The sequence below is a fragment of the Staurois parvus genome, unplaced genomic scaffold (genome assembly GCF_062004578.1).
Source record: "Staurois parvus isolate SC_StPar_1 unplaced genomic scaffold, SC_StPar_1.0 ptg000758l, whole genome shotgun sequence".
Classification (NCBI taxonomy): Eukaryota; Metazoa; Chordata; class Amphibia; order Anura; family Ranidae; genus Staurois; species Staurois parvus.
The window spans coordinates 1,022,227-1,043,956 of NW_028318554.1; the positions used below are offsets into that span (position 1 = coordinate 1,022,227).

Sequence of the window (21,730 nt, forward strand, 5' to 3'; positions counted from 1 at the left end):
ACAATTGCCTGAACCATTCACACAGCGATCACAAATAATCACTGTATGGTGTCTAATATGTGTATTTCCTATGATCGTCAGCTCCATCTAGTGGCTATAATGCAGCATTTTCTTGAAATACCTCAACCAAATTATAATAGAGTAATGTCAGTTATATTTCTGACATTACTCTATTTATATATATATATATATATATATATATATATATATATATATATAAAACTTGCCGTGCCATTTCCTGAACCAATTACACAGCGATCACGAATAATAACTGTATGGTGTCTAATATTTGTATTTCCTATGATCATCAGCTCCATCTAGTGGCTATAATGCAGCATTTTCTTGTTCTCCCTGTGCCTGTGTGGGTTTCCTCCGGGTACTCCTGTTTCCTCCTACACTCCAAAGACATGCGGGTAGGTTAATTGGCTCCTGTCTAAATTGTCCCTAGTATGTGTATGAATGTGAGTTAGGGACCTTAGATTGTACACCCCTTGAGGATTAGGGACTGATGTGAATGTACAATATATATGTGTAAACAGACAGCGCTATATAAGTACTTGAAATAAATAAATAAATACATTTTCTTGAAATACCGCAACCAAATTGTAAAAGAGTAATGTCAGTTATATTTCTGACTTTACTCTATTTATAGAAAAAAAAAATTACCATGCAATTTCCTGAACCATTCACACAGTGATCACAAATAATCACTGTATGGTGTCTAATATGTGTATTTCCTATGATCGTCAGCTCCATCTAGTGGCTATAATGCAGCATTTTCTTGTTCTCCCTGTGCTTGCGTGGGTTTCCTCCGGGTACTCCGGTTTCCTCCCACACTCCAAAGATATGCTGGTAGGTAAATTGGCTCCTGTCTAAATTGTCCCTAGTATGTGTATGTATGAATGTGAGTTAGGAACCTTAGATTGTACGCCCCTTGAGGGTTAGGGACTGATGTGAATGTACAATATATATGTAAAGCTCTGTGTAAATGGACAGCACTATATAAGTACCTGAAATAAATAAATAAATACATTTTCTTGAAATACCTCAACCAAATTGTAATAGAGTAATGTCAGTTATATTTCTGACATTACTCTATTTATTGAAAAAAAAAAAATTACCGTGCAATTTTCTGAACCATTCACACAGCGATCACAAATAATCACTGTATGGTGTCTAATATTTGTATTTCCTATGATCGTCAGCTCCATCTAGTGGCTATAATGCTGCATTTTCTTGAAATAGCTCCATCAAAGTGTTTTAATTTGTTGTGATGGTGCAGTCTAACCTATGAGAGATTTCCTTTTGTTCCCTGTTGTAGCTTTACAAGCTGTCTGTTGTTTGTCCCATCAATAAACAGCCTCTCCTTTGGAATGAATGGGATTTTTCTGCATATGCACAAAAGAAACAAAGGACCAGCCTGGAGAATCATTAGCACGGGATATGTGGGGTAGAGTGGCTCTTCCAGGAGAGCGGACAGGTGAGTATAGGACGTTTTGGTGGGGACTGAGGTGGGGTGTTGGGGAATAAAGGATAACTGTATAAATGTACAATTATCCCTCAAAGTGGTTCTAAAATTTTAAGGGTTTTTACTTTAATTCATTTTCTTCATTAATTTAAAACATTTTCTGTTTCAAGGATCCCCCCAGCCTACTTCTATACTTACCTGAGCCCAATATTGATCCAGCACCGTGCATGAGAGCAGCAGCTCTCTCCATTCTGTCTCCTCACAGGGCAGAGAGACAGCAACAGAAGCCATTGGCTCTTGCTGCTGCCAATCAAAAACGAGGGAGCAGTGGGCTAGGCCAACCTTACTGTATGTGTCTATAGATGCAGGCAGCGGGGCTCAGGAGTAAGCTTGCATGAGTACCCCCATAGGAAGCAACGTGTATAGCAGAGCCATACAAAGCAGTGTGTTTACAGTAAAACAGCACACAGTTAACCCTTTGATCGCCCCAGATGTTAATCCCTTCCTGTCCAGTGTCATTAGTACAGTGTCAGTGCTTTTTATTTTTATTAGCACTGATCACTGTATTGGTGTCACTGGGGATGTCAGTAGCAGTCAGACCCCCCCCCAGTGTCAGAATGCCCGCCGCAGTCCCGAAATCCCGCTATAAGTCGCTGATCGCCGCCATTACTAGTATAAAAAAAATAACAAATCCTACTATATATACCGCCATTTGTAGACGCTATGACTTTCACATAAACCAATTCGTTTTCAGTTACTGGGATTTTTTAGCAAAGACACAGAGCAGAATACATTTTGGACTAAATTTATGATGAAATTAGATTTTTTTTTATTTTTTACTAGACATGTTTAATAGCAAAAAGTCAAAAATATAGTTTTTTTCTCAAAATTGTCGTTTTTCTTTTATAGCGCAAAAAATAAAAACCGCAGAGGTGATCAAATACCACAGAAAGAAAGCTCTATTTGCGGGGAAGAAAAGGACGTACATTTCATTTGGGTGCAGCGTTGCATGACCGCGCAATGACTTGTTCTCACTTAATTTGTTGCTATATGTCTCCCATGTAATTCTCTGCACAGCACAGCGATACACAGCAGCATGTCTCCCTAGTAAAACACACACAGTTAACCCTTTGATCGCCCCAGATGTTAACCCCTTCCTGCCCAGTGCCATTAGTACAGTGTCAGTGCTTTTTATTAGCACTGATCACTATATTGGTGTCACAGGGATGTCAGTGACACCAAGTCAGTTCCCCCCAATGTCAGAATGCCCACCGCAGTCCCGCTATAAGTCGCTGATCGCCGCCATTACTAGTATAAAAAAATAAAAATAAAATTTACTGTATATACCGCCATTTGTAAATGCTATAATGTTCACGTAAACCCATTAATTTACACGTATTGGGATCTTTTGGGATGGAGCAGAATACATTTTGGCCTAAATATATGATGAAATTTGATTTTTTATTTTTTTATAGTGCAAAAAATAAAAAAAAATCACTGAAAGAAAGCTCAATTTGTGGGAAAAAAGGGATGTAAATTTCATTTGGGTGCAGTGTTGCATGACCGCGCAATGTTCTCACTTAATTCGTTGCTATACGTCTCCCATGTGATGATTTTCTATATAAGACTAGGACCGCACAATACAGAGGCGCCTTGGCGTGGCGTGTGGCTTACTCATATATTTGCAAATGTATGCACCTGAGAGCTCTGATTTTATTAAAGGTTTAGATACGGGGCGTTAGTCCCCACTAGTGAGGCCAAGGTGCTATTACATGGTCCTTACTAGCGGATTATAGACTATTATTATCATTTTCTCTTTTTGCTCAGTTTGGTGCAAAATTGGGAAAGAGGAGCTAAGTTTGTTATATACGTCAATGCCAGAACTCTCAGTGAGTGGACACCATGGTGTTCTGATTTGGCACGCATAGATATTTGCAAATGTATGCAACTGAGACCTCTGTTTTTATTAAAATGTTAGGAAACAGTTTAAATGTCTCATGACTTTTATTGTACATCATCTTATCTAAGTGTTCATGGCTGAATGCGGTGTATGGTCACCCCAGATGGATACTCCAGCACAGGTAAATGTGGTTGTCATACGAAATCAATAGTGATAGTGGTTTTGCTCACACCCAGGGGCGGACTGACAACTCATGGGGCCCCCGGGCAATAGGGGATCATGGGGCCCCTGTGTCCTTGCCCAAACTCAAAAAAGCCTATGAAAAGGTATCCAAATTGAAAAAAAATGTTGGCTTTAATATACCTTAATTGCAGAAGGTGATGGTCCGAGGCTGACTCCTAACACGCTGGGGATGGACACATAGGATAACATGCCGGGGATGGACACGTAGGATAACATGCCGAGATGGACACGTAGGATAACATGCCGGGGATGGACACATAGGATAACACGCTGGGGATGGACACACAGGATAACATGCCGGGGATGGACACGTAGGATAACATGCCGGGGATGGACACGTAGGATAACATGCCGGGGATGGACACCTAGGATAACATGCCGGAGATGGACACGTAGGATAACATGCCGGGGATGGACACGTAGGATAACATGCCAGGGATGGACACGTAGGATAACATGCCGGGGATGGACACATAGGATAACATGCCGGGGATGGACACCTAGGAGAACATGCCGGGGATGGACACGTAGGATAACATGCCGGGGATGGACACGTAGGATAACATGCCGGGGATGGACACGTAGGATAACATGCCGGGGATGGATACATAGGATAACATGCCGGGGATGGACACATAGGATAACATGCCGGGGATGGACACCTAGGAGAACATGCCGGGGATGGACACGTAGGATAACATGCCGGGGATGGACACGTAGGATAACATGCCGGGGATGGACACGTAGGATAACATGCCGGGGATGGACACATAGGATAACATGCCGGGGATGGACACGTAGGATAACATGCCGGGGATGGACACGTAGGATAACATGCCGGGGATGGACACATAGGATAACATGCTGGGGATGGACACACAGGATAACATGCCGGGGATGGACACGTAGGATAACATGCCGGGGATGGACACGTAGGATAACATGCCGGGGATGGACACGTAGGATAACATGCCGGGGATGGACACGTAGGATAACATGCCGGGGATGGACACGTAGGATAACATGCCGGGGATGGACACGTAGGATAACATGCCGGGGATGGACACGTAGGATAACATGCCGGGGATGGACACGTAGGATAACATGCCGGGGATGGACACATAGGATAACATGCCGGGGATGGACACATAGGATAACATGCCGGGGATGGACACCTAGGAGAACATGCCGGGGATGGACACGTAGGATAACATGCCGGGGATGGACACGTAGGATAACATGCCGGGGATGGACACGTAGGATAACATGCCGGGGATGGACACATAGGATAACATGCCGGGGATGGACACGTAGGATAACATGCCGGGGATGGACACGTAGGATAACATGCCGGGGATGGACACATAGGATAACACGCTGGGGATGGACACACAGGATAACATGCCGGGGATGGACACGTAGGATAACATGCCGGGGATGGACACGTAGGATAACATGCCGGGGATGGACACGTAGGATAACATGCCGGGGATGGACACGTAGGATAACATGCCGGGGATGGACACGTAGGATAACATGCCGGGGATGGACACGTAGGATAACATGCCGGGGATGGACACGTAGGATAACATGCCGGGGATGGACACATAGGATAACATGCCGGGGATGGACACATAGGATAACATGCCGGGGATGGACACCTAGGATAACATGCCGGGGATGGACACATAGGATTACATGCTGGGGGGTTTACTGGCTGTAGAAAAAAATGTCAAAAGCCAAAAGCAGCCGCTGTAAAAACATCCCGTGTGCATGAGGACTAAAACCTGGAAGCTGATTGGTTTCTATGCAGAGCTGCACTAGATTTTGCACTCTCCAGATTTAGTAAATTAACCCCATTGCATTTCTGCAGCTGTTTGAATTTTTCACATGACAATCTCTTTGAAGTAGAACCCGCGGCACAAAAAAGTTGTATTCAAATATATTCCTCAGCAGCCACGAGAATGATATAAATCCACTTTGTGTGCACCAAATGTCTTTATAAACCCAGATATTATCTTATAAAGGTAGCAGTGACATCATCATTGTGCTGTACATAGCCTGTACAAAGAGAAGAGAAGTGGGAGGGGCCCAGCAGGCTGCACCCACTACAGGCTACCTATAAAAAACTACATGAGGGGGCAGAGACAAGACCAGTCCCCCTGCACAAGGAGAGAGGGCAGCAGTGAGTGGTCTTTATTACAGGAAATGTGTCACTCTGGATCAGGGGCGGACTGACAACTCATGGTGCCCCTGGGCAATAGGGGATCATGGGGCCCCTGTGTCCTTGCCCAAACTCAAAAAAGCCTATGAAAAAGGTACCAGGGGCATCTCATGGGGCCCCCTACTGACCCCGGGCCCTCGGGCAGCGCCCGAGTTTCCAAATGGTCAGTCCGCCCCTGCTCTGGATTACTGCACAGATCTGGAGGAAACCCACATGGAAGAAAAATATATTTGAAATATATTTTAAAATTATTCATCCCAAATATATTGCCATATATTTGAAATGCTACAATTTTGGCCGTATTCAATATATTAAAAAATATATTTCAATATATATATATATTATTATTATTATTATTATACAGTATTTATAAAGCGCCAATAGTTCGCTCAGCGCTGTACATTACAAAGGGGGACAGAACATGTGACAGAACAATACCAATACAATGCAAAACATGAGGGGATTGAGGGCCCTGCTCTTTCGAGCTTACAATCTAGGAATATAATATATACTGCATGTTGAAATGCGTTTTTATTAGAAAAACTAGGAAAAATATTTTTAAAAATACATTTCAAATATACTGTATGTCTTTAAAAAAACAAATCTACATTTTCGGAATGCATTTACAAGTATATGCAAAAATTAAAATGTTAAAATGACTTTTTTATATGTTAAAAAAAATCTAAAAAAAAAAATATTTTTAATTATATATTTTTTTAAAATAAATTCTTCAGGATGAACGGACTTAGATAACATTTTCTGATCCAGGAGTTCAGCCTTAAGGTGTTTTTTATATTCTTCCACATGGAAGAAAAATATATTTGAAATATATTTTAAAAATATTCTTCCCAAATATATTGCCATATATTTGAAATGCTACAATTTTGGCCTTATTCAATATATTTCAAAATATATTTCAATAAATATATATATATATACTGAATGTTGAGATGCGTTTTTATTAGAAAAACTAGGAAAAATATTTTTAAAAATACATTTCAAATATACTGTATGTCTTTAAAAATACAAATCTACATTTTCGGAATGCATTTACAAATATATGTAAACGTTTAAATGTTAAAATGACTTTTTTATATGTTAAAAAAATCTAAAAATACTGTATATATATTTTTAATTATATATTTTTTTAAAATAAATTCTTGACTTCCGGTTCCGGCGCCGCATGTAGCAGGGGCGGTATCCCGCGGCTCCGGCATACCCCGGCATATAACGCCCGCTTCCTGCACCAGAGAGCCTCAGCATTAGGCACAGAGGTGCCCCCTGTTGACCCACTACCCGATCCCCATGGATCGGTACCTGAAACCGGCGGCACCCGGCCACGATCCCGCCGCGATTCCTGGGAGGGATGTCTCTCCCTCTCCTGCAGCCAAGATGGCCGCCGAACACGCTGCTGTGGGCGGCTGCAGCAGTGGCACCACAGGTCCCAGGGCGGACAGCAGTAATGTGGAGATGGACACACAGCCAGGGACAGACCATGGATCAGGTAGGAGGGAACCACAACCTCCCCATACCCCCACACTGGGGCTTGTGGGCACCTGTAGTCCTACAGATCAGCAAGGCTATGAAAAAATTGCACAAGCCGTTGCCTCTCTACTATTGCCTACCATTACACAGGCTGTGGATAGGGCTGTGACCCAAGGCATAGAACAACTTAGAAGGGATCTCGGCGAAAACGTAAAGCGCATTTCAGATGTAGAACACCGCCTCTCTGATTTGGAGGATGAATTTCAAGCTATGCAGGCAGGAGTTACACAATCTAAACGTGAGCAACAAAGTATTCTGGACAAACTGGATGACTTAGAAAATCGGTCACGTAGAAACAATTTACGCGTAGTGGGTCTCCCAGAATCCTATAATTCGGGCTTGCTAGCTGAAATCTGCTCTAAACGTATACCTGCTGCACTAGGCATACTGACACCATGCCAGGTCGAAAGGGCTCACCGCCTAGGCGCACCTTCCAATGATAGACGTACGCCACGCTCAATAATTGTCAAATATCTCAATTACGCGGACCGGCTTGCTATACTAAATTCATTCCGTAATTCACGTTCCCTACAGCTGGATGGGCATAAGCTTTTACTTTTTGCAGATTATTCCCAAGAAGTTTCCCGCAAAAGAAAAGCGTTTCAATCAATTTGTGCCATACTGTTTCAAAAGGGGGTCAAATTCACTCTGGCATATCCTGCCACACTACGCTTCACCACGCCCACAGGGGAACCCAAATCGTACACACACCCAGAGGAAGCCCTTTTGTTCCTGCAGAATTTAACCGACAACCTGGGCCCTCGACAAATACAGCAGTCACCACGTGACCCCGGTCCGAGAGACCAACGCAGTCCTCGAAAAGAGCCGCCTAAGCGCCAACGCATCAACTTCTCACCGGCAAAACATAGGCCGTCTTAATTCCCGCTGATAATTTTCCCTGCAGGTTCACGTTTTCGCGGTTATTGATTCATGTAATGGTACTCCTCTGTCTTATTTTGTGGCTACCTACATGCTCCGTTCTGTTTAGATACACCTAAGGTTCTTTGGCTCGTTTTTATATCCGCTCACAATGTTATGGCGCAATTACTTTTCTTCTTGACTGCTGTGCCGATGTTGAGCACGGGCTGCATCTCACCCACAGGTGCTGCCGAACCGCACAATATTTTGGGGCCTCCCTTCTCTTCCCGTTTGCTGATAGACAAGGCTGCCCTTCGGTGCAGGTTTTACATCTTACCTCCTCCGGTAACGCAGGTTAAGGAGCAAAGATATCATGCGGAATAATGTGAAGTCCATGAAACTTATGCTGTTTGTTAATTTTTTGTCTGTATTTGACCCCTGTTGGGTCATTCTGACAGATGTTTTTTCCCCTTCCCCCTCCTCTTTCTGTCGCTTTTCCCATTTCACTATCCATATGCCCGGAGACCCCATGCTGTGCCAACCTTTAACAATGCAACGAGCGATCGGGAATCTTAGAAAGGAACACGTTGAGTTACCACCTTACAGAGCTCCTACTTCATTGCTGAACACCCCTTGGCCTATATCCACATGCTTCATGTAGTTTCATGGAATGTAAAGGGTCTGAGATCACCCCATAAACGTATGGCCATTCTACGCCATCTCAAACGCTTGAAAGCGGATATTGCGTTTCTCCAAGAAACTCATTTAAGCCAATCAGATTTTTCGCGCATGAAAAAACTATGGGTCGGCCAGGTACTGGGCTCACCTACAAACAACCGCAAGGCGGGGGTGCTTATCCTCATACATAAACGCCTCACCCCAGACATTAGATCGCTAGTTACGGATGAGGAGGGGCGGTACGTTGCTGTACACATTAACTTGGATTCCTCTCCTCTAGTCTTAGCCAACGTTTATGCACCAAATTCTGCACCTAAACCGTTCTTCCAAGATCTGTCCTCAAAACTGTCACATTTTACGCACCTTCCACTGGTGTTAGGAGGAGATTTCAACCAATGTATGAACACTCAGGAAGACAAATTGAAACCAGACTTCCCTAGTTGCCCTCCTCCTTCCGCTCTCTCCCCAAGTCACTCACTATTGTCTGACTTTACAGAAGCGCTACAACTTACGGACGTTTGGCGTCTGACCCATCCAGATGGTAGAGATTTTACTTTTTACTCCCCTGTCCATCATACTTTGTCCAGAATTGATTACTTCCTTGTCAACTCTTACTCACTACAAAGCGTTAGGGACTCCGATATACACGATATAGCGATTTCTGATCACTCCCCGATTTCAGTCTCCATTCAGCAGGCACAACATAATCATCGTTCGCGCACTTGGCGTTTCCCGTCCTTCCTAGCAAACAATCGGGACCTACTCTGGGCTTTGAACACTGCCTGGGATGAGTTCTGCGACACAAACGCACAACATCGAACAAACCCTAACCTCTTTTGGGAGACGGGCAAGGCGGTCCTACGAGGTCGAATCATAGCGTTCACTTCCACGTATAAGAAAAATCTTCTTCGTAACTACACAACAGCGAGCCTGCGTCTCCAACAGGCACAGAGGGACATGGCAAGTCTCAACTCCCATGAAAATAGGAAAGCATGGGCGGAGGCCAAGCAACATTTTGACACTTGGGCAGCGGCCCAGGAAGCCGTGCATAAATCGCATATTGACCTCCGTTACCATAAATTCGGCAATAAACCGGGCAAGCTGCTAGCTAGGCTCTGCAAAAAACCGTTCACTCCCACTCTCATTACAGCGTTGAAAGATGCACAGGGAATGTTGCAAGGCGACCCCTTAGATATTATTTCCATTTTAGAAAATTTCTACCAAACCCTGTACGGCTCGGACCCAATAGACACTAGCAAAGCCACCTCTTTTCTGGACCTCATCCAGCTGCCACAGATAGACTCTGCTACACTCCAAGCTTTGAATGCTCCCATCACTCAGTCAGATATATCCCAAGCTATAAAATCGCTCACGACTGGTAAAGCCCCGGGACCTGATGGCTACACAGCCGAGTTTTACAAACTCATGTCTGATACTCTCTCCCCTACATTGCAATCGGTTTTTCAAGGTATTCAGTTGGGAGGGAACTATCTCCCCTCAGGTCTTCAAGCACATATCAAACTGATTGCAAAAAAAGACAAAGATCCGACGGAACCGGGTTCATATCGGCCGATATCCTTGCTAAACCTCGACGCGAAACTCATGTCCAAAATTATAGCATCACGCCTTGCAACAATATTGCCAGATCTCATTCATCCCTCACAAGCGGGATTTGTGCAGGGGCGCTCGGCAACGTCGAATATCCGCAAAGTGATCTCTGTTTTGAGCCAAACCTCGACCGGCACACCCCATGATGCGGCTATCATTTCCTTAGACGCCGAAAAGGCATTCGATAACGTTAACTTCGAATGGCTTTTCTTAACATTACGGAGATTTGGATTTGATGGTTCTTTTCTACATGTGATTCAAGCCATGTATTCATCCCCTTCAGCCCAAGTTATTGCAGCGGGTCACATATCCAATCCCATCGCGCTTCACAAAGGCACTAGACAGGGATGCCCGCTTTCCCCGTTACTTTTTAACTTTTTAACCTCTAGCACGATTCTTATTATTCCATTCAAACCTTCATGGCATCACCATTGGGGATCAGGAGTTGAGACTTGCCCTGTTCGCTGATGACATTTTAATTTTTACCTCGCACCCGTCCCTCGACTTACCCTATATTCAACATATTTTTTCTTCCTTCCGCTTTTGTTCAGGGCTTCGCATAAATTTCTCTAAAAGTGAGGTGCTTCCGCTATTCCACGCACGCCCCCCGAAATGGTCGCAGACTTCAGTATTCAAAATCGCTAACAGGTGTATCACTTATCTAGGCATTAAGATAGGGAAGTCCGCTTCGTCTCTGTGCACACTAAACTACACACCTGTCCTTGCTAAAATTATTGGGAAGTTGGAAATGTGGAAGGATTTACCATTGTCTCTTTTGGGGAGATCTCACCTCTTTAAGATGGTGTGCTTCCCAAAGCTTCTTTACCCACTTCAAACCATACCCCTTCTACTACGACATAGTGACATAACGAGATTGAATCGGGCAATTTCCAATTTTCTTTGGAAAGGCAAACGTCCTCGCATAGCACTTGCCAAACTATTTCTACCACGTAGTGAGGGAGGCTCTGGCCTTCCAAATGTTCGAGCTTACAACCTGTCATGTCTTCTACGTATAAGTCTGGACTGGCTCACCCACTCCTCCCAGTACTCTAATTTCCGCATTGAATCGGCCCTAGCATTGCCTTTATGACCTCTCGGCCCTATTGCACTCCAATGTTAATTCCTTGCCAGCGCATCTAAAACATAACACACTCTTTCGTGACACCCTTAGCACTTGGAGGGAGGTCAGGCGCAAATTGGGGGTTTCTCCGTGGCTCTCTCGCTTTCTCCCTATTCATCGTAATCCTTCATTTACCCCTCCGCAATTACATGATGCCTATGGTACCTGGACAGCTCAGAATTTAACCCTGATACAACACCTCTACGATACTTCAACGGGTACACCGAAACCTCTCAACAGCATCCTTCAAACTTATGGACTACCAGCACACCACTTCTTCTACATTCTTCAAGTAAGGAACTTTGTCAACTCCGTTGTGCCTAATAAAGCAATTAGATTTCAGTCGACGTTTATTGATGTCTTGGCAAACTCTCGAAAATATAAAATAGCAAACATCTACAGACCTCTAAACCTTCTGTGCGCCAAACCTTTCGAATCCTTCAATGCAGTGAAATCCTGGATCAAGGCGTTCGATAATAGCTTGACAGCGGAACAGCTGCTCTCAGGCTTTAACTCCACCTGTGCCTTCAACCACAACGAATTTTGGCGTGAGCAACAGCTAAAGATTCTTCACCGTGCCTATATGCCATGCATCTACTCTAAAAACGATCCGGCTCTCTCAGCCTGCCCTCTATGCGGTAGTCAATCTCCGTCATTAAAACACAGACTCTGGCTTTGTCCAGCCATTGCGGCATTCTGGAAACAAGTGGTTAACTTCATACATGTCATTACTTCTTTCCGATTACCTATCCACCCGTTACCACTCCTCTTTGGCTTCCTGGAACAACCGGTCATTGGCCTCTTCTCATCTCAAACGTCGTCCTTCAGGAACAACAAAGCCTGGATATCCTCATGTCTACTTATAGCAAGACGGGCTATTCTTCCGAAGTGGATCTCCAACTGCCTTCCATCCTTGGCTGACATTAAGCAGGAACTCAACTTCCTTCTACGTCTTGACAAACTAAATTTAATAATGTCTCCGACTTCCTCTAAGGAGTCTCAATACCTAGGCAAATGGACTTCCTATATCACAGGTTCTCTATCCGTACGTGAACAGGCATTCTTTCTTCAAGATCCATGTTGCTCGAACCGCCCAATGTATCAGTCTGTAAACTCGTCGGCATTGGGTCATTCATCTTTTTGATTAGGTTATACCGTTTTTGCATTGCTAAACTGTATATGGTACAATGTTTTTCTCCACTGTTCTCCTCCTCTTTATCCATAGGCCCACTTATGTTATCTGGAATGTGAACTCTCCGAGATATCTCTTGTGACGGAACCCACAAGTCCTGATTTCTGCCTCCATTTTCCTTTCTGTAGCTTCTCTACTACTTTTTTTCTTTTTCATTCTGGTCGGACAGGTCCCCGGGTAACCCTCCACTCTCCCCCTTATTCCTTTAACCTAGCAATCGCATTCACCTATTATTTTTTTTTTTTTTTTCATACCAGTTCTCATTCATACCACCTATTCTGATTGCTTTCTCTGCTCACGATTCTTCCCCCCCTATACTTTTATCTTCACTCTCCAGCTTTCCTATTCTTTTATACACTCCCAATTCTTACATCCTCGGGTCTTTCTTTTTTTTTCTGATCCTTCCTCGACATGTTAATGTTGGGCAAATTCACTCGGCCTGTGTCACCTCTGTTTTATATAAGAGCTACGCACTCATCACTCTCACGTATTCTTTTTCCGTCACCTACTTATGCAAGCTCTATTCTCCAGCAATCCTCAAACGTCTCTCATGTCTGCTTCTATTTCTTTAAGTTTGTGCTATTTGCCATCAGCTAACCTTTATGACTCGATACATTTGATGTAATATTCATGTCATAACTGCCTCATCATTTTGACTTTTCCTACCTTGTCCTTTCTTGTTAAACCTTAATAAATTTTCTTGAAAAAAAAAAAAAAAAAATTCTTCAGGATGAACGGACTTAGATAATATTTTCTGATCCTAGAATTCTGCCTTAAGGTGGTTTTTATATTCTTCCACATGGAAGAAAAATATATTTGAAATATATTTAAAAAATATTCTTCCCAAATATATTGCCATATATTTGAAATGCTACAATTTTGGCCTTATTCAATATATTTCAAAATATATTTCAATAAATATATATATATATATATATATATATATATATATATATACACACACTGAATGTTGAGATGCGTTTTTATTGCAAAATATATGAAAAATATTTTTAAAAATACATTTCAAATATACTGTATGTCTTTAAAAATACAGGTCTACATTTTTGGAAAGCACTTACAAATATACGTAAAAATATATGATGAAATTACTTTTTTATATGTTATAAAAAATGTAAAGAATAAATTAAAAAAATATATTTTTTTTTAAATATTTTTTTTAAATATATTCTTCAGGATGATTTTCTTATCCAGGAGTTCAGCCTTTAGGTGGTTTTTATATGTGGTGGATTATCATTGTCCATCTGCTCACATCCTGAATACAATCATAATATATTGTATACATTCATAGTGTAAAAAATAAAGTCAAGGGATGAAATGGTTGTACCTTGCCCATGAAGTGCTTTCTGTAGAATCGAGCTGTGGGATCGGATTGGAGGATCCGCAGTCTGTCATATGGAGGGGAGAGGTCGGGCTCAGGAGAAGACAAGGAGTGGTTGGTGCCCTCTATCCAGTATCCACCACTGGGGGGCACTATAAGAAGGGGGAAAGGGCGGCCTTTTCTTAGTACCTGCAGACAACATTTGCACAAGTTTAACAAGAAATAACAAATAATGATAGAAAAATCACAAGTTTTGAAAAATCAAAGTGCACCTGTTAACAGACTATGGACATTAACGCCTTGCTATCCGCTATGACCCCTTAACTAGGTCTTAAGGTGGGGGGCTGTCACAATGGTCACATGATTGGAAGCCCATCCCGCCGGTTTCTGATCCTAACTAGAGACCAGGAGCTGTCAATGACAGTTCGGGCAGGGTGCACACTATCAGCACAGAAACCTCAGCCACCATGGACGCATTTGTGTGACACGTGGCCCTTAAGGTCCACCCCCTTGGCCACCACACATATGTGTTCCATGGTTAGTAAAAGTAGGATTTACATGTTCTTAACAAATAGCAAAATAGCTTTAACACAAGTTTATATTGTAAAGTGCTGAGCAAACTGTTGGCACTATATAAATCCTGTATAATAATAATAAGTCCTCACTCACCTCTCTAACTGTTTGTACTGTGAAGTAATTCATTCTCAAAATGCATCAAAGATCTTGAAAGTTAAAGAAGAATTCCAGGAATGGCTATATTATACAGAGTTACATTTGTCCAGCCTGGATCACTGTAACTATGCATATACCATACCTGGCCGATGCTCCTGGAAGCTGGAAATCACTGTATAGACACCACTAACCCTGTGATCTCCACTAGCTTTCGGGTCCTTGAGAGGCTGCCCTGCCGAATTCTGAATACAGGAGGTTGTCTGCTCTGTACTAGCGCCATTCAGAAAACTCTATGTATTTTCTGAAAGGTTGCAAAATTTTTTCTGATTGGATGCGGTGGAGAGCATGATGTCACAGCCTCCCCTTTCTGCCTCATCCAATCAAAGAATGCAAAGCGTTCTTTGGATAGTGCCTATTCTGAGCTGCCGACCTCCTGTGTTTAGTAAGAAGGAGTGCAGCTGACTGGCAATAGGGGAAAAAAACGAAGATTTTGATGTTTCTGTTGTGAATATTGAAGATGAACTTCTCCACTATGTCTGCAGCTGCAGAGGTGAATAAGGACTTGTTTGAAAGTGCTAGCTCAGAATCTCTAAATATTTTAGTGTGCTTAGTCTATGCACAGGTTCACTTTAAGCAATTGTTTTAGGCCAACAAGGTTGACCATGGAATAGTAAAATACCTTGTACAAAGAAAGAAAAACATGTTTCCTCTGATGGTCAATGTTATCTGAAGTAATCCAAACTACTGGAGACCAAGCGCTGGTACTCAGACCCAGTAGATACCTTGTACAAACCCAAATATCAGTAGATCCTCCAGATACATGTACATCTACAGTCAGCATAGCAACGTGTTTTGCAATGCGTGTTTTAGCATTTGTTTGTCGTTTTTTTTTCGTTCGACAGCCCATTGAGTTGAATTGGCTGCCTGCGAAATGCGCCAAAATGCACCAAATTTGCTCAAGTACCTAATTTTGGCTTCTTGCCAAGTGCACTTTTTTGCATGGAAAATGTGTGACAGGACACATGACTGATACCTGCATTTGGAGTCCCATTAAGAAATAATGGCATTGCAAACGCATCACATGTTTTAGCGCATTTAAACACAGGCACAAACAGACAGACATGCACATGTTTCCACCTCACTCAGACGTAAACAGGACCTATGTGTCCCACATAATTAATCAAAGTATAGTCAATGCAGCACCACAGTGGCTAAATGCAGTGGTGTATTTAGACTTTGTGCTTCCCTGGGCAACACAAAAATGTTGGCCCCCCCATGAGAGAGCGAGAGAGTCAATAAGTGTGTGTGTGTATATATATATATAATTCTCCCTCTCTTCCCTCGCCCCCTCTCTCTGCTCCCCCCTCCCTCTCCCCCCTCTCTTCCCTCTCTCTCTCTCTTCCCTCTCTCTCTTCCCCCCTCTCTCTCCCCTCACTCTCGCCCCCCCACCTCTCTTCCCTCCTCTCTCTCTTCTCTCTCTTCCTCTCTCTTCTCTCTTCCCCCTCTCTCTTCCCTCTCTCTCTCTTCTCTCTCTTCCCTCTCTCTCTTCCTCTCTCTTCTCTCTTCCCCCCCTCTCTCTCTTCTCTCTCTTCCCTCTCTCTCTTCCTCTCTCTTCTCTCTTCCCCCTCTCTCTCTCTTCCCTCTCTTCCCTCTCTCTCTTCCTCTCTCTTCCCTCTCTCTCTTCCTCTATCTTCTCTCTTCCCCCTCTCTTCCCTCTCCCCCCCTCTCTCCCCCCTCTCCCCCCTCTCTCTTCTCTCTCTCTTTATTCCCCCTCTCTCCCCCCTCTCTCTTCTCTCTCTCCTCTTTCTCCCCCCCCTCTCTCTTCTCTCTCTCTCTTCCACCCTCTTGCTCTCCTCTCTCTTCTCTTTCTCTCTCTTTCTTCTTTTCTCAGATCATATGGGGCTGCACACACATACCGCTGCTGATCTCAGGGTAGCAGGAAGGAGGGAGGGGGTTGGTGTGTGCAGTCCCATACAATCTGTCAGTGTAGGGAGGGAGATCCCACAGAACACAACACAGCTCACCTCCTCCGGGTCCTCTCCTCTCCCTGCTCCAGGCTGTCCCCTGGTCCTGGCTCTCCAGCTGCTGGAGGGAGAGGTACAGGAGCATCGTTCTGCAACTGCCCTCCCCCACATCAATCCTCCTGCTGTCCGGGACACTGCAAGAGTACTGAAGGTACCCCTCTGATGGCGGCCCTGCATGGCTCTGTCTGCCGCTTCTCAAAAGGTCCCTTCTTCCGCCCCCCTAAAAATTGCCGCCCTAGGCAAACACCTTGTTTGCCTCGCGGTAGATACGCCCCTGGCTAAAAGGTGAGCACTTTTGCCTGGCAGTACTAGGGTTGTTGGTTCAAATCCCAACCACAGCACCACCTGCCTGGAGTTTGCATGTTCTCCCTGTGCCCTCGTGGGCTTCCTCCGGGTACTCTGGTTTCCTCCACACTCCAAAGACATGCTGGTAGGTAATTGCCTCCTGTCTAAATTGTCCCTAGTATATGTATGTATGAATGTGAGTTAGGGACCTTAGATTGTACACCCCTGGAGGGTTAGGGACTGATGTGAATGTACAATATATATGTAAAGCGTGGAGTAAATTGATGGCGCTATATAAGTACCTGAAATAAATAAAAGAAATAAGGCCTCCTTTTCCCATAAATACATCTCTCACAAGAATCAATATGCTGAATATATACTAGCAAAAACACTCAAAAAGTCTTTATTCTTCAAAGACACAATCCCTAAAAACAATTAATAAGCTGCAAGACATATAAATAGATATAGATTAGATTGTAAGCTCCCAGGATCAGGCCCCTCCTAACCTAATGATAATATTATGGTGTTCGTATTGTGCATGAGCTCTTAGCAAGGTTCACAGTCAGCATGTTTTAGAAAAAAAAAGGCTTTATATTTATATTTTTGCACATTTTTCTTTTTTTTATTATCCTACTTAAAGTGATGCTAAACCCAGGACCCTGCATTCACGAAATCTGGTCTCCCCGGACCCTGCATTCACTAGATCCGGTCTCCCCTTACCCTGCATTCACTATATCCGGTCTCCCAGGACCCTGCATTCACTATATCTGGTCTCCCCGGACCCTGCATTCACTATATCTAGTCTCCCCGGACCCCGCATTCACTATATCTGGTCTCCCTAGACCCTGCATTCACTATATCTGCTTTCCCTGGACCCTGCATTCACTATATCCTGTCTCCCCGAACCCTGCATTCACTATATCCGCTCTCCCCAGACCCTGCATTCACTATATCCGGTCTCCCAGGACCCTGCATTCCCTATATCTGGTCTCCCCAGACCCTGCATTCACTATATCTGGTCTTCCTGGACCCTGCATTCACTATATCCGGTCTCCCCGGACCCTGCATTCACTATATCTGCTCTCCCCGGACCCTTTATTCACTATATCTGGTCTCCCCGGACCCTGCATTCACTATATCTGGTCTCCCCAGACCCTGCATTCACTATATCCGGTCTCCCCGGACCCTTTATTCACTATATCTGCTCTCCCCGGACCCTTTATTCACTATATCTGGTCTCCCCGGACCCTGCATTCACTATATCTGGTCTCCCCGGACCCTGCATTCACTATATCTGCTCTCCCCGGACCCTTTATTCACTATATCTGGTCTCCCCGGACCCTGTATTCACTATATCTGCTCTCCCCGGACCCTGCATTCACTATATCCGGTCTCCCCGGACCCTGCATCCACTATATCCGCTCTCCCCGGACCCTGCATTCACTATATCTGGTCTCCTCGGACCCTGCATTCACTATATCTGGTCTCCCCGGACCCTGCATTCACTATATCTGGTCTCCCCGGACCCTGCATTCATTATATCCGGTCTCCCCAGACCCTGCATTCACTATATCCGGTCTCCCCGGACCCTGCATTCACTATATCTGGTCTCCCCGGACCCTGCATTCACTATATCTGGTCTCTCACAGTACACACAACGTGGAAATGCAATTATTTTAGTAAATATAAACTGCTAAATGCCTTTTCTCATCAGCAGTTAGAGTAGTCTTGTGACTTCAGCAGAGCACTGGTTAAAGCTAGTAGGAGGACTGTTCTTTCTGCTCTAGGAGGATGTCAGTCCCCTCACCCTCTGTCTGGACAGTGCTGATCACATGCACTATCCCAAGAACAACAACAACAAAAAAAAAACCTCTCTAGCAATACACACCAAACTGAGCATGTGCAGAGTGACTACAGATTCAGTCTGTATCAGGTGGACAATTCAACAAGAGGAGGGGCAGAGAAGACAGGATCAAACAGCCTTTTTACACAATGCAGAGGATTAACCCCTTAGGTTCCACAGTGAGTATAACAAGCATGCTTTACTGCATTTACAGACTGATTGTACTGTTGTGGGTTTAGGAACACTTTAAACACAAATAAATAAAACAATTTTTAAAAATTGTTGGACGAATGTGACAAGCGTTTGCTCATCCTTGATAGATTTTCACCTTATTGATTGTGAGCTTGTCAGTTCCATGGAGTGGCCATGATGCAGCAAAAAAGATACCAGATTATGGCCATTAGATGGTGCTGATGAGCATATTAAGAAAAACATGGTCAGAATTCATCATGGATGGGCAAATGCTCGGCACCTTCGTCCAATTATTGTTTTTTAAATAGACCCCTTGTGCAGGCCATAGATGGGTCGAAAATCGTCCGATTTTTCGGCCTGAAATAAAATCGCCCGATTTTCGGATCGTTAGTGGGCTAAATGTTCGGCTGTTTTTCGGTATTTTGGCAGATTTTTTTTATCGGTAAAGTTGGAAAAAAAACGGCCGATTTTCGCAGCAATGATGGGCAAATTGGCCAATCTTTTACCGATAAAAAAAAACCAACGCATGAGCAGTGACCTGCAAGAGGAAGACAAAAAGAAGAAAAAAGAAGAAGAGGATGAAGAAGAGGATGAAGAAGAGGATGAAGAAGCAGAAGAAGAGGATGAAGAAGAAGAGGATGAAGATACAGAAGAAGAAGAGGATGAAGAAGAAGAAGAGGATGAAGAAGAGGAAGATGAAGAAGAGGATGAAGAGGAAGATGAAGAAGAGGATGAAGAAGAAGAAGAGGGTGAAGAAGAAGAGGAAGATGAAGAAGAGGATGAAGAAGAAGAGGAAGACGAAGAAGAGGATGAAGAAGGAGAAGAAGAAGAAGAGGATGAAGAAGAGGATGAAGAGGAAGATGAAGAAGAGGATGAAGAAGAGGATAAAGAAGAAGAAGAAGATGATGAAAAAGAAGAAGAAGAAGAGGATGAAGAAGAGGATGAAGAAGAAGAGGAAGATGAAGAAGAGGAAGATGAAGAAGAGGATGAAGAAGAAGAGGAAGAAGAGGATGAAGAAGAAGAGGAAGAGGAAGATGAAGAAGAGGATGAAAAAGAAGAAGAAGAAGAAGAAGTGGATGAAGAAGAAGAAGAAGAGGATGAAGAAGAAGAGGAGGATGAAGAAGAGGATGAAGAAGAAGAGGAAGATGAAGAAGAGGAAGAAGAGGATGAAGAAGAAGAGGATGAAGAAGAGGAGGAATTCCAGTCCGGCAAAAAGTGTCCCTGCAGAGAGCTCCGCTATTTCTTTGACAGTTCCTTGACATTTATAGCGGTTGCAACATTGTATCTATTTGTTTCCGAATAAAAACATCTGTATCCTTAATGGATACAAATAGATACATTGTTGCAACCGCTATAAATGTCAAGGAACTGTCAAAGAAATAGCGAAGCTCTCTGCAGGGACACTTTTTGCCGGCTGTAGACGGGATGAAAATCGGCCGATTTTTGTTACCGTTGCTGGTAACGTCGGCCGCTTGAATGACCGATTTTTCATTTTTTTAAAGAAAAATCGGCCGATTTTCGACCCGTCTATGGCCTGCAATAGTGTCAGTTTGTTTAGGTAGGATAAAAAAATGCAAAATGTGCACTATTGTTCCTGGGCCTTACTATGGCTGCACAGAACAAGTAATGCACACGCATGTAGTATCCTCATCAGGAGTAGCAGAGCTGCAAATTCGCTTGCTACTTACCTCTTGGATGCCGGGGTGCAGCTTTTCTCCTCCCTTTCTCTGGAAAAACAAACATATATTTAAAAAAAACCGAAAAAAATATGAATTACTGTTTTTGGTTAAAATCTTAAAAAAAGTTTTATATCCATTTTTTTGCTTTTTATAAACCTTTATAATACATCTTTGTTTTACAAATAAATATTAAACTACATATAAACCCTTACGCATCGCCATTTAGTTTGCTAATGCACCGTGAATCCTAAAAAATGTTTATTTGGCTTCAATAAAATACTGATTTCACCATTTTTATCCTTTGCTGAATGTAAGCATTGTCGATCTCCTGCTCCCCATTTGCAGCCACTTCCTGTTTCCATGCACTCCAGCAGGGGTGTATGAACCACAAGGCAAACAAGGCACTTGCCTAGGGCGGCATTTTTCAAGGGGGCAGCACCTTCCCCCAGAAGAAGGAATGAGAGAAGGGACACGTGCGCCATGGGAACCAGGTGGGATCTGAGAGAGGCTGCGGGCTGCTTGATGGTGTATTTAGAGCCTGACTCTTGTTCCCGGGAATGTCCAGACTGTGAAGAGGAGTGGGGGGGGTAGTCAAAGGCTCTGCCAGGTGGTCGGCAGGGGTGTTGTTGGTCAATGTCGAGCTCTCTCCACGGGAAGGGGAAGGAGGGGGTGGTGTTGGTCGGTGTCCATAGGGGGCAGACGATTTTTGTGTTGCCTAGGGCAGCACAAAACCTAAAAACATCACTGCACTCCAGCAATGGCTGCATGCCATTTTTCAGAGTGGGTTTCCTGATGGTGATACCAGTGGACCACCTGTGTAATGGGTGTTAAAAAGTCCACTTCTCACTTCAGAAGTCAGG

The 21,730-nt window shown here is 43.7% G+C and overlaps 1 protein-coding gene and 1 long non-coding RNA gene across 2 annotated transcripts in view; one reads left to right on the forward strand and one right to left on the reverse strand.

The window, feature by feature from the left end:
• LOC149444948 (rap1 GTPase-activating protein 1-like) overlaps window positions 1-21,730 on the reverse strand; it is a 159,462-nt gene that overhangs the window by 109,253 nt on the left and 28,479 nt on the right. Inside the window, exons 5-6 of the mRNA XM_089654347.1 lie at window positions 20,880-20,918; window positions 14,182-14,364 (exon numbers count right to left, since the gene is read on the reverse strand). Of these exons, the coding sequence (XP_089510473.1) occupies window positions 14,182-14,364; window positions 20,880-20,918 (222 nt within the window). The remainder of the gene's footprint in view (window positions 1-14,181; window positions 14,365-20,879; window positions 20,919-21,730) is intronic.
• On the forward strand, window positions 1,323-2,975 carry LOC149444949 (uncharacterized). Its single transcript, XR_016306500.1, has 2 exons — window positions 1,323-1,480; window positions 2,378-2,975. It is a non-coding gene; the product is annotated as an uncharacterized LOC149444949 (long non-coding RNA).